This window comes from Anguilla anguilla, chromosome 6 (assembly GCF_013347855.1).
Source record: "Anguilla anguilla isolate fAngAng1 chromosome 6, fAngAng1.pri, whole genome shotgun sequence".
NCBI lineage: Eukaryota > Metazoa > Chordata > Actinopteri > Anguilliformes > Anguillidae > Anguilla > Anguilla anguilla.
In genome coordinates, this window is record NC_049206.1 from 17,471,988 (window position 1) to 17,485,627 (window position 13,640).

At 47.1% G+C, this 13,640-nt stretch overlaps 1 protein-coding gene across 2 annotated transcripts in view; it reads right to left on the minus strand.

Annotated features, from left to right (window-relative positions):
* The window catches only part of LOC118229985 (calmodulin-regulated spectrin-associated protein 2-like), a 43,507-nt gene that overhangs the window by 4,656 nt on the left and 25,211 nt on the right, over positions 1–13,640 (minus strand). The window contains exons 5-17 of one of the 2 annotated variants that reach the window (XM_035422617.1): positions 13,080–13,221; positions 12,363–12,502; positions 8,902–8,992; positions 8,680–8,776; positions 8,401–8,438; positions 8,217–8,286; positions 5,767–7,903; positions 5,100–5,236; positions 4,331–4,545; positions 3,785–3,881; positions 2,767–2,832; positions 1,192–1,307; positions 764–882 (exon numbers count right to left, since the gene is read on the minus strand). In XM_035422617.1, coding sequence (XP_035278508.1) covers positions 764–882; positions 1,192–1,307; positions 2,767–2,832; positions 3,785–3,881; positions 4,331–4,545; positions 5,100–5,236; positions 5,767–7,903; positions 8,217–8,286; positions 8,401–8,438; positions 8,680–8,776; positions 8,902–8,992; positions 12,363–12,502; positions 13,080–13,221 — 3,465 coding nt within the window. The remainder of the gene's footprint in view (positions 1–763; positions 883–1,191; positions 1,308–2,766; positions 2,833–3,784; positions 3,882–4,330; positions 4,546–5,099; positions 5,237–5,766; positions 7,904–8,216; positions 8,287–8,400; positions 8,439–8,679; positions 8,777–8,901; positions 8,993–12,362; positions 12,503–13,079; positions 13,222–13,640) is intronic. The other variant, XM_035422618.1, reaches the window with a different exon arrangement.

Sequence of the window (13,640 nt, forward strand, 5' to 3'; positions counted from 1 at the left end):
TGAAATATTCACAGAATGCACAATTTGTTAATGTCACAGAAGGAAACAATTGAGGTCAAAAGAGGACGGGTTAATTCGGTATATGCATCATAAAGCTGCAGTTAATGAAGTAGAGCATTACCCATACTTTTATTTTGGTAAAGTAAATGTCATAAGAGTGCTGTTATCGGTAGATCCATGTGATATGTGCTGGTGAGATAGGTCTTAGGAATATGAAAGAAACATTGCCTTCTAATTAGTAGTGAGCATGTAGGGCCTCTTTGAATGCTGGTAAATGGGTCATTCAGGAATGGTTGATCTATCTGTCAATCATTTGCTTAAACAGACAAAAACAAGCATCTATCTAGGTCAGACTGCACTGCAAATCCAAGGGGTTCCAGTTTTCAGTATGATCTCTTTACTTAATTGGAGAAACTGATTGGGAGGGTAGACTCAAACCTCCATTTGTACCTGGCGCCTGACTGGCACCCGGTTTCGAGTTGTCCCGGAAACCCTTAGAATTGTGTACTGGACCAGAATCAGGACAGAGACACTTAAACCGAACTGCTTTGGTAAACACTCAACAGTATAAATTTGCACTGCCGTGTGCATAAATGCATCTTGCCCACGCTAATCTGGATTAATGTAATAATGGTAAACAGTAACCGGATGAAATACTGAATATTTCCTCCAGACCTGCATAAAACTAAGGCTGTAAACAAGAGTGGAAACTGTTCAACAGTTCAACAGTGTAGCTCGGAAGAAATAAGCCATGACCTCCCACCTCCAGTATCCTGTTCTTCTGCCCCTCATTAACCTTGCCAGCCAGGCAGCAGTGGGCCAGGGCGTTCTGGATGATGTGCTTGTTGGACTTGGCACTCGGCTCCTTGTACAGCTTGGGCCCTTTGTAGAAGCAAGCAGACCAATCTTACAATACATCCCGTCTATGCAATATGTGAGTCGCGGTGCAGTTTTGCCCACGGCATAGCGCATGGACACAACACACAAACGTCGAATTATTCATTTTCAACTGTGTTTTGTTACGCAAAGAATTTTCTAGAATACACGGATAGCTGGTCGACTGATTATTAAATAAATATCAAAGGTTCATGCCAAAACCTTTCACTTTTCAGGGAACTCTCATTGACTGTGTACGTTAAGCAGGTTGACTTCGCAGGGTCAGCACCAAGCTCAGAGACAGCCAGCCTGTACCTGTGTACTCCGTGTTGGATGCCACCGACGACGTGGTGGAGCCGTTCTCCCAGTCCTTCTCTCCGTTCCCGCTTCCCAGCAGGCAGGGGGACAGGAAGCCGTCAGCCGAGTCCGGCCTGGAGGAAGAACAGCGTTTGCGGTTAGACGCGGTGACCGGACCCTCCTCAGACCTCAGCCACGGACCGCGCTCACGGACTGCGTGTCTGAATCTACTCCCAATGAAACGTGCTGCAGCAAAGCGCCGCCTCTCAGTTCCTGAGACAGGCTCTGGGGGGCGCAAGCGAGGGAGCTGTGAGGTCAAGCGTAGCCACAGACAAAACAGCAATGATGAAGAGCTGGTGGGTTGTGCGCAGCAGCCGTGACACAAATGCACAATGGAGCTCCCACAGACACAGAAATGATGAAAATGAGGTTTCCCCAGCATTGAGCTAAAGCACTTCATCAATGGCCCTGAGAAACAGCTACTGGCACAGAAACACAATGTTTGCTGTGTTCACTATGGAGTCTTCGTTGGACACGTTTGAGCCTCAATTTAAAAAAAAAACACTTTCTCTATTTCAACACTTCAGTAACTTTCAAACTAACAATAATCGCTTTTGTGAGCAACACCAATACATTTGAAGCCCAGGTTTTGGGATTTATAAACTGACATGCTAAACTCCCTCAAGGTTTATTTTATAATTGCTTTTCAAACACAAAAGCATCTCTACAAGGTTGCAGACCCAGGAGAAGACACACGGGACAAAAGTAAAACATACTGAGACAGGAAAGGATCTTCTGTCCAAGGATAACCCTCTTTCAGTTAACCAAACAACAGATGAAGCAATACAGCCAGCTGCCATAGACACATAATAATCACACTACTGGAGGAAATTGAGAAAGCCCCCAAAGATCAATTTCCTTGTTGGCTATGGTGATGTTTCTCTTAACAATTTGTTCCGTCCAGATCTTTTCAAAGCAGCAGTTTCAGGATTTCAGAATCCATGTTTTTTACCATGCTGTCCTAGGTGCTGGATGTGATTGTCCATTGGGATATATGATCCAAACCATGAAAACTTAATATAACCATAAAACATAAAAATAATATTATTTCATATTTTGAGAGTCTTGTAATGAAAAATAAACCATTCATTAAACAGGCATTTTGCTTAATATGGAATCAATGACTGCATCTTGAGTCACCACTGTGCCACCCACTCCCGACCAAGCTGCAACTGAATCACGTGCATTCCTCCAAGCAAGCCAATAGGGCACCACATAGTACAGACCAAATGATGCTATACGAGAGCTACAGCCAATCACATGAGAGCGTCTTTCTCATCAATGACAACCGGCAGCCTGTTGGCGATGTCACAGGGAGGAACTAGCACGGCAGTAATGTGAGGAACCACGGCAGACTTATATCCACCCCTCACATTGTTTCTGGAAGCTGTGGGATGAGGAATGGAAAGCTAGCTTGATTGCCACTCCTGGATAGACAGTGAACTGCAGCCAGACATAGCAGCGTTACCTCTCAAGACGTCTCCGGAGCACAGGAAACGAGTGACCTATAAGTCGCTCTAAAGAAGGACTAACCTTGTCTTTTTCACTTTTGGAGAGTTCAGAAAGTAGTATAGATTGCCAGAGGCTAATTTACTGCTTCTGTAAATGCCAGAAAAAATGTAGGAAGAACAGGAAGAGAGAAGGAGAGAAATGGAAGACAAGGAGGTGAAGAACAGAGAACATAAGGGCTGTAGCTTGGAGTCATCCATTGCCCAGGGGTGAAGGAAAGGCCATAGCCAAGGAGGAGACTAGCACTGCCGTTGTAATTAGATATTCTACTCGTGGTCACAAATTAACCAATCCTGTAAACAGTGAATGAACTAACCAATTGGGGTTTCAGATTACAGCACAAACAAGAAACAATGATTGGCTTGTGCAAGTTGGGGTACATTAACTAAAAAATAGTTTACATAGAGCTTTTCACTAAATGCTTAAATTTTCTCCCCAAAAATTAATATATACATTTTCAGCTTTACCCAAGAGGACATGGGATTCATTTAAACTATCTTATATTGCCTTTTCAGAATTATGTACAATACATTCAAGCTAGATTCAAGCGTTATTTCTGATAAAAGTATTTTACAGACAAGACAACACTGTTAATTCACCGGAAAAACAGAAGAGAGTAAGATTAGATCACATACTGTGAGGCAGATATAAAATAATGATAGTTATGGGTTATGACACATTTATCATACAGAACAGAGCACAGTGAAGTTTTAGACACAAGATGAAAGATTTAGGGAACCTAAATTGACTGCATCTGAAACTAGTATACCTACCTAATCACTACTGACAAAAAACTTACAGAGCAAGGTCCAATGTCTAAAAGACCATAATATAACTGACTAGACTAGCTGTCCACACTACCAGTTCCACATATTGCCAATCCCTTTTACATCATTTTTGCATAGAATGTACTCTGTACAGACCTTAGTGTCTATAAAGAGTGTATCATGAATAGAGTTATATTTATTATTATTATTATGAGATTTTTCTGCATAGTGGTAGTGTTTGAGAGGGGACTCGGGACGGGGGAAGAGGTGCTCACCTAGGCGTCCTCCTGTCTGAGTTGACGCTGTCATTGTCCCCCAGGTTGAGCGAGGCCAGGGACAGGCTTGAGACCGAGAAGACACGAGGCCGGGAACCTGCAGGTGAGACACACAGGGGGTGTGAAATGTATTGTCACACCAGCAAATCTGTTCACAGCACCTCGTATAGAGCTATGCCTCTTACAGCTCACTGCAGCAGCAACACCAGCGTGCAGATATACACTCTACATTGGGTCTAAAATGAGAAAATATTTACACTCTAAAATAGTATTTCAGAAAGTGAAAAGTTGGTTTTCATTTCATTCTCTTGTTAAGACTAAGATTTCTGCTTTGGAAAAACCCGGCTTCCACAACTGAAGTGGAGGTCCTCACCCAGAGATTATATTAGATGAGACGAAATGGCTTGGGAACATCTGGTCTACAGGAAGGTCTCTAAATTTGTATATGTGAACGAAACGTACACTGCATGTATATGTTTAATGCATTCTGTGAAACTGGAGGCTGAACAGAAAGGGCTGCTGGCGGGTCAGGAGAGTGGGGTTTACCTGCTCTGGGTGGGATCCTGGGGGACTCCACGCTGTCCCTGTGCATGGACTTGGGCCGCGGCTTCTTCTGCTTGGTGCTGGAGGGGCGGGGCTTAATGACCGCGTCCATGTCATCCATTAGCTTCAGCTGCTTCCTTCTGAGATACTCCTGCTTAATGTACTCCCTCCTCGCCTTCTCATCTTCCTTCTTCTCACGTTCCTCTTCTGCCTTCAACCTGAGGAAGGGGATGGGCGTGAGCGGAAGATTCGACACACAGAGGGAGAAAATTTTTATTTGGGGTACATTCTTTACCATTTACATATATAATTCTGGAAATCAGCCTTCTTGTTTTATTTTGTGGGAAAATAAATAAGAGACATTTTCTTATTTTCTCTTAAAAGAACAATGTGATTTTTCCTCAACTCTATATTTGTCTTTGAAGTTTCTTGATATTTTTTGCATGGGTCTTCATACTTCCTTCAAATCTTAAAATATACTTTATTTACAGGCAATCATATTAAGTAAAATTATCTTGTCTTTACAGGTTGTTATACAACCATATTACATAGCAAAAAGCTTGGATACTACACATATTTGGTTTCACATTTTTACAAAAATAAATTTGATTTTTACATTTCAATGTAGTAGAATAATTTCAGTTCAGCCTTGTGAAAGAGTACAGTAAAATAAGCCCTCAGATATGTGAGACCATCACAATCCCACAAGGTGAGGTCCCTTGGTGGGGCGGTCCTGAGATAGGGGTGAGCAGGCGAGTGGGCGGGTACTCACCGTGCCAACTCCTTCTTCTGCTCAAGCTCCGCCTCCAGCTCCAGCTTCTTCTGCTGGGCCTCCCTCTCCCTCCGCAGCCTCTTCTCCAGCAGAGCTGCCCTCTTCAGCGCGATGTCCTCTTCGCCCTTCAGGTCATCCTGTGGGCCACGGCAGCCCCAAGGACACTGTGTCACAATCTCTCATCAAAGCTTACTGTACTCATTTCTGATTGGTGATCCCTCGCAAAGGCATAACATTCTAGTCATTGCTAAGTTCATTATTTGACCCACTTTGACCACATTTAGTTGTAGAAAATATTGTGCCTATTATAAAGGTGTATGCTTTATCTCTTATAAATCAACAGTCCATAAAAAACATTCAAATGGAGGCCTGTGAGAAGTTAAATTATTCATCAGCTAGTTTCCTGACCAAAGCTCTGCAGACAACCTATCTTTCTGCCTGCCTGAATGATGGCTAGCTTTCCACAGTGTGCTGTCTGCAAACTAGGGCACTCTGAGTACTTTGGACTGTGATGCAGTATCTTTGGCAACAAATGAATGTAGGAATGGACTATCTCATTGACCTAAAGACATAATGATGATGCTCCAATTTTACACTAAGCACAGTCCAGGTCTTTTGGGTTTGTTCAGAAGCTGTGATCAAGCACAGGTATTGCACATGTCCTTACCTTGAAGAAGAACCCACAGCAGATTTTCTGGTCTCCAGAAAGGAGCTCAGAAACAGGCTCCGCCTCTCCACTGCTGCTACCACTATTGCCCACTGCCTGGGCCTCCGGGGCCTTCACTACAGACAGGGGCACCTCGATCAGGTTCCTGCTGCTAGTATTCAGGGTGTGGTCGTGTTTTACGGGGGTCACCCTGACCACCTGCGCGACGGGCTGGGTCAGCACCTCCGAAATGGGGGGAGCTTTAGGTTCATTTGGGCCCTGCGAACGCGGGTCCCTCTCCACCTCCTGCGCCCACCAGTATGGAGAAGACGGTCCCGCAGACATCCGGTGGTTGGGCCGCTCTGGTTTAGGTTCCCTGGGGCCGCCGTCTTGCTCCTGGGGCTCGGGGGCGGGGTCAGGGGGAGGCGTGTGGGTGGGGGCGGGGGAAGAGGAAGGGGAAGGGGGGGGTTCATCGTGCCCAAAGTAGGCGAAGGAGCTGAGCTGGGTTTGGCTGGGCGAGAAACGCCTCAGGCGGGGCAGGCTGTCCACGGACTGCGGCGTGTTGAGCATGCGGCTGAAGGGGGAGATCTTGAGCTCGCTGGGCCTGGGCGTGCGCGGCGTGCGCGAGTGGAAGGAGGCCGACTTCCTCTTGATGGTGGTGGGCGAGCGGTGGGAGGGGCGCGGGGACCCGCCGGAGGACAGGACCGGCGAGAGCGAGCCCGCCGAGCGGGCGGCGGACCCCCGGAGCTCGCGCACCTGCCTCTGCGGCGAGGGGGCGGGGCCGGCGGGCGGGGACGCGGCCCAGGACTGATGCTCCCTCATCTGCATGATCACCTCCTGCTGCTGCGCCAGCCGCTGCATCTCCGTCTGCAGGAAGCTGAGCGAGGTGTTCAGCCTCTCGATGGAGCGCGTGTACTCCGCCAGGTCCGCCTCCCCCGCCGCCCCGCCCTCCTCGCCGGGCGACCGCGACCACCCGCCGTGGCCCTGCTCCGCCCCGTCCGGCGCCTTCCCCGGGCGGGCGCTCTCCTCCTCCTCCCGTTCCTCCTCCGCCGCCCTGGGGGGCCGGGCGTCGCAGTCGGGGGAGGCGGGAGGCCCGCTGGCCTCCGAGCCGGCCGCCTCCTCCCTCAGCGGCGAGGCCCCGCCCCCTTTCTTCCTCACCACGTTGAGGAAGGCCGTGCGGCCCATGCGCTGGCGGTGGCGGGTGAAGGCCGCCTCCACCTTCTTCTTCTGCGCCTCGATGGCCCGCCTCTTCTCCTCCAGCTTCATCTTCAGCTGCAGCATCTCAGAGGCCAGCAGATGGGTGGGGTCCCGCGGCGAAGAGGGCAGGGAACGGGCACGGGCGGGGCCCCCCTCCTCAGGCACGGGGGCCCAGGCCACCGAGTGCGGAACGCCAGGCTCGGAGCTCTCGGGCGTGGTCTTCGCGTAGCCGCTCCCGCTGCTCCGCCCCTCGCCGAGCTGGTGGTGGTGGTGGTTGAGCTTCCGGAACTTCTGCTCGGCGAAGCTGGTCATGCGCACGCCGCCGGAGCCGGAGGAGGCGGAGCTTCCGGCGCGGGACGGCCCGCTCAGGGAGCTGGGGGCGGGGCTGGGGCCGTCGCACGGCGGGTGCCCGGGCCCCGGCTCGTACTCGTGGTCGGCGTCCGAGTCCATGCTGGCCGTGTAGTCCCTCAGGGACGAGTCCTCGTCCTGGATGTCCTCGGTGCGCACGTGGATCCCCGTGTCCATCTCCGTGGAGGCCGAGTCCTGGTCGTCCGCCGCCTGGCCCTTGGCGCACGCGGCGTCCCCGCCGTCCCGCCCGTGGAGGAAGAACCCGTTGCCGGCCCTGTCTGCCGGCAGCCCGCCGCCGCCGGGCCGCTCCGGGCTGTGGATGATCTTCAGGGCCTCTTCAATGCTGGGCGTGGCCCCGGGGGGCCCGTGCTCGTCCGGCTCCAGCCCGTTGGAGAACCCCGGCTGAAGGCCCTCCTCCTCCTCGATGCCCCGCCCGCTCTGGCCGTTGACTGGCTGGAAGGACAGGTTCCGCCTGATGTTCCGGGGGGCGTGGGCGAACCTGTGGCCCAGCCCATCTGTGCTGGCCGATCTGCTCATACCTCGCCCCACAGCTGGCTGGGCCATGTCATCTCTGTCGAACGGGATGTCAAAGGATATCCCATGAGCCGAGGACCTGTGCAAGCAGAAGAGGAAATCAGGAAACCAAATCCCAAATACACTCTCATATGCCACTCTACATTATCCTGAGTCACTTCTCATTATCCTGAATTGACACATCACAAGGTACCATTTAAGGCAGTTTAAGGTTATGTTCTACACCAGGGGTCCTCAACCTTATCCAGAAAGGGCTGATGTGGGTGCAGGCTTTTGTTCCAACCATGCAGTTGCACACCTGATCCTACTAATCAGGTTGCTTAGCACTAGGTGGTTGATTCTACACTCCACAGTCTTTTCTAGGACCTGTGTTTCATTTATATTATACTGACCTTTTCTCTTTCGGCCATGTCCCAACACACCCTTCCATGTAAGACATTGAGGTTGATCGTTTTATAACACCTGCCAAATGAAAAAGAACTCTAAGCCACAATCATCATATTACATCCAAAAAAAAAAACAATACACACAACTACCATATCAAGAAAAATATTGAAAAAAGGCTTGCAGTCGTACCTGAAGAGGAGGTCTTAGGTTGTGGCCTGAGAGACAAACTGTTATGGAGAGAAAGAAAAAGACAGAGAAAGAGAGAGAGAGAAACTTTGACATGTGCCATATGCAACAACAGAATAAGTATTCAACACAAACTTTAATATTTAAGTTTAGCTTTTCAACACAAAAGGTCAAAATGAACACAATGTAACAGTATCATGATCATCATTTAAAAAATTAGAGATGCCTAAACGTACTGCATTATACATCTAGACAACTAGTACACAGAAAATGTAATATAACCTGGGCTGGCTTGGACTGGCAGGTGCGTCGATAAAGCTTTCTCTGGTAACGTTAGAACTGGACACTGTGGGCACATCTGTTAACTGCAGAGCAGGGTCTAGAAAAAAAACAAAGAATGCAATCCCATTTAATGAATTTGCTTAATGAATTCAGTTACTGTCATGTGACCGGGAGTTTGACTGCTGCCTGTTACAGACTTCGTTCAGCTTCTCTCATCCTTACCTTTGATGTTTAGAACACGAGGTCGGACGAAGGAAGGTTTGACCACTTCGAACCACCAGAACAGCTCGGCCATGAACACAAGGTAGTTATTCTGCCAGAGAGCAAGAACACAAAGTTCAGGTCAGTGATATCCACATGTCTATGAGAAGGAACCATCCATGGTCAAAACCATCCACACCTCCAAATACAGACTCCCAGACTTACCTTTTTTTGCCAGGGATTCTTCTGGTCCCAGTTTTGTCAGTGTCTACTGAACACTGAATTTAAATGCATTGCTTCGGTTCTCTATATTTTCATCCCTCTCAGCCTTTGCGTTCCACAGTTTATAATTTGTCTCTATTGTACTTAATTATATTACGGTTTGGTTCTATTATGCCTAGTACAGTGGCCTTAGGTTCTTTGAAAGGCACTGATAAATATAATGCATTATTATGATCATGGTCATGATGATTATGGATTGTTGTTAATATCATTGTTGCTTTGTTATTATTACAGTCATTAACTCTGAAACAGGAATTGATGAGGGTTTTTTTAAACAACTGTAGTATTCATGAATCCGCACATCACTTCAACCAGTTTTATCACAGTGCCCTGACAACATGGCCAGTTCTGTGAGTCACCACAAGATGTCTCTAAACTGCTGCATAGCACTGTTTATACTTAGTTTATGCTTTTATATTACACAATTTCTGTCTGATTCCGATTCCGTCTGAGTCTAATTCTGTCTGATTCATCCTTAAAAATATAAGGATTATTCTTACATGTACCTATAGTAGCTCATAGTGAGTCAGAGTCACTATTTTTAAATGAAGGAAAAAAATGTAAATGAGGGTGATCTTGTCTGTTCTCCTTAAAAAAATCATTTTATAGTTTGTCTTAAATCCGTATCCCACATGGACCATACAGAAATAGGGCCACAGCCCTGTATAACCTGATTAGTGAACTGAATTTGCCTGAAGTTCAATTTACAAGAGTTTACAAGCAACTTACATACACAAGAAAGTTTTGTAAAATTCACAAAATCTACAGAAAATCCTTTGCCTTCTGGCAATATCCAACTGTTTGGCATTTTTCACCTTAGAAATTAAGCAATTTCCAAGGACCTGTGCGAACCCTCGTGCCATGAACAGAGAAACAAAACAAACCAGCAGCGGTGAATGAGTGCTATCCAAATGAGGGTTTTTTTCTGAGAACACAGAAGTTGGCTGAAGGATTTAACAAAAAAAATATCAACAAGAGGGTTTAGGTCTAAACCAGGTTGCACCATAACCAGCAAAGCATATTTATCGAACACAGCCTAGCTGAAAAACACATGGTCCTTGCTCCTAACTGAAATAATGCATACAAGCATAGCTTGAAACACGGACCTACTGTATGCTCTGTTATACCTGCATGTACAAGCACCAACAAAGCTTTCAACTGTCTAGAAATGAACTTACCAGTTTCATCCATACCATGTATCACAAGGTAAAGAACATGCAGTCTGAGGATTCTGAATGCACAAGAGGTTATGTTCTTTACAGAACATTTCAAAACATGGTGGGAAATCAACAAGTTTAGCTCTCCGTCATGACAGACATTCTCACGGACTGAAAAGTTTGACTGCATGCTCAGAAACAAGGAAAACCAGATTTGAGTAAAACATGATACTCATCTATTAGACATAACGAGCCATGAACTGTCCACACAGGTAACTCATGAGCACACGTGTGAGTGGAAGACAATGATCTGACCAGACAGCTAAGTGATATCCTGAGCAGTTACATTCCAGGTGACTGTCTGGATTCACAAATGTCTAAAGGGCAAAAAAAACCTAACAATATGTCTACTATATGTCCTTTTGTAACACTTACAAAAGTAAAAGAACTTCAATACTGTGTTTACAGCAACTACCAGAGGATTTAATCGAGGGAATAATGTCAAAGGTAAACAAAGAAACCTGAGGCTTACTCTGCCATTCACAAGTGAAGCACTCTTTCAAATAAACCATGAAACAAGCCCAAACCACCGGGCCTTTGATTACCCCATCTGTCCAAATGCAAGCCTTATTTATTCTACAGTGGCCTTTAAAAGCCCTCCTAAGACCTGCTCGTTGAACAACACACAGAATTAAAGGTGGGTTGCCAGGCACTGTGTAACAGCACCCTTTCACCCACTGGATTCACTTACTGAAAACTTGGTTTACAAACAGAGCTTCCTCCATTTTAACAGAATCTGACCCACATAGAGTCATGGTTGTTCTGACACAAAATTCCATTCTCTGGCTCTGCACTGGCCTGTGACTCACTTATCAACAACTGACTTGTCTGTGGTCAACACTGGAGGAGAAAGCAATGTGACTGGCTGGCATCCAGAGCACACAATGTGATTGGTCAGTAGAGCAGGCCCTGTTCACAACAATTCCTCAGACACAGAACCTGCATTCTGTCTCCATCCAGAGTCTAATAGCACAGTTCTATTTACAATTCAACAGACAAAGCCAGGATTTAATTGTTCACAGCACTTAGGACTCTCAAACGAGCTTCTCTGTCTCTTTGTGTCTACAGCTGGATTATTGATGACTTTTAGGAGAACTTTCCTAGAGAAAAGTACCTCATTAATCCTGCTTCCCAGTCGAAAAGTCATACAAACAAATGTATGGCAATTTGCTTTTCTATAAAAGTTACTGTTGACTTAATTACTTAATTATGTATAAAGCATATTGATCATGAGCATGAGGGGTTTAACAAATAATTGATGCAATTAATCGGCAAAACAGCACAATAACACCAACTTCAACTCTTTAAATATAACATCGGTTCACTTCAATTTTTATTTATTTATTTTTTTAACGAAATCCATGAAACATATAAGTTGAAGTAGTGTCTTTTCAATTCACTTTTACTTCAAACTTTTTCACCCCAAAAGCTCACCAAGCATTTGTGCATAATAGTTCCAGACATAAAGTCTTGTGTCTGGGATGGATTTTTGTGCTTTTTTGTTCTTATTTTGTGGTGTCAAACTGATACAGTGCACCAGATCCTTCATGCCAGGTACACATATGGAATCACTGTTCTGCAGAAGGTTGAATACACAGCACATAAAGCACAATTCACATGAAACCACCCCCACACACCCCACCCTCTGGCTCTCAGGCCAACAGCAACACAGACATGGTGCAGTCAGTGCACCCTATGTCAATGCAGTCCCTGTTCAGCCCCACATTCGCTGGTGGAAAGTTGTGGGGAAACTGACAGAGGAGTCCTAAGTGCGGGCAGGAGTGGAGGGACGTCTTTAGCCACGGGTGGGTGGACGTTCCCCAACCGTTTTTGGCCAGAACTACGGACGGGCGATGAGTCATCCGCGTGAGCGGGAAAAACTGAGGCATCCCCCCCTCCCCCACCCTGCTGCAGGGTCCCTCCCATGACTCATACTCGAATTCGCGGACTCCCCGGTCAGCCGCACCCTTCGCTGTGACTCACCTTTACAGAAGAGGAGGCATAGAGCATGTCCTCCAGTGTGAAGTGGCAGCAGCGGTTCAAGTTCTCCTGGCAGAACTCCTGGATTAGCTGGAGGTTGTACAGACTGTCAGCCAGTGACATCACCTCCTTCAGACAAATATCTGAGAGGGAGGGGAAACAGACAAGAAGAGCTTTGATACCACAGCTAGAGGACAAAGCTGCGAGCTGTGATGTCATAACTAAGGGACAGAGCTGAGAGGTGTGATGTCATACAGCAACTGCATTACCTGCTATGTCAATACAATATCATTTATTTACCTCACCAGAAATAAATAGCCAGGTCGTGCCTTAACCTATCATATACATTTCCAACTTCAATGCATTTGCTAAGAGTGAGCTCACTTCAGAGTCAATGCCACTGGATGGGCCACCATTATTGAAATGTTTAAGCAGTGGTATTCATTCATGCACTTGCAGAGCTGAAGCGTGACTAGCTTTGTTTTCGCTTTAGAAATTAGCAATCAATACAGAGCTAAGTGCCAGGTGGGTTAACTGATCAATTAAGTGCCGAGTAACAACAAAATCTGCATACCCTACAGCTCTCCAATGGCAGGAGCAAATACCACTCTTTTAAATACATCTATGCCCGTGCTGTAGCTGTTACCCCCAGGTGCACAGGGATTTGCTGAATTGAGGATGTGGATAGGGGTGTCTGGCTGGCGGATGGGTGTGCGGTACCTTCCAGACGGACAGAGTCAGGGCAGTAGAAGTGAACCAGGGCAGCAAGCGCACACCCGTCTGTGTTGTCCTTCAGGAGATTGTCCACCAGGGGGAAACAGGGCACCTGGCGAGGCAGCGTGTGCTCCTTCCTGAAGTGAGCCTGGGCAACAACGACAATCATAGCATCCTGTCAGAGAGGAGTACACGCACACACTCACAAAGGCACACAAACACACACACACACACACACACACACAGCAAACCATAACAGTAGTACACACACACACACAGCAACCAATAACAGTAGTACACACACGCACAAATACACACACTCAATAGAGCCCAGATGCTAGAGACGTGCATGCACACACGCTTTAGATTTTTTGGGAGTTTTGGGCGGTGCTCTGGAGGTTTGGATTCAATACCAGGGTGGTGAGGGTGTTGCCACATGCAGAATTAGGACCTCTTAGGCAGACGTACTGCCAACCAACAAAGTTACTCCCCCTGGCATACTATGCAGTGAAGCGGTAGTTTTACTGTGAGCCCTGTGCCCTGTGCCAGCTCTGACCAGGGTGCCCA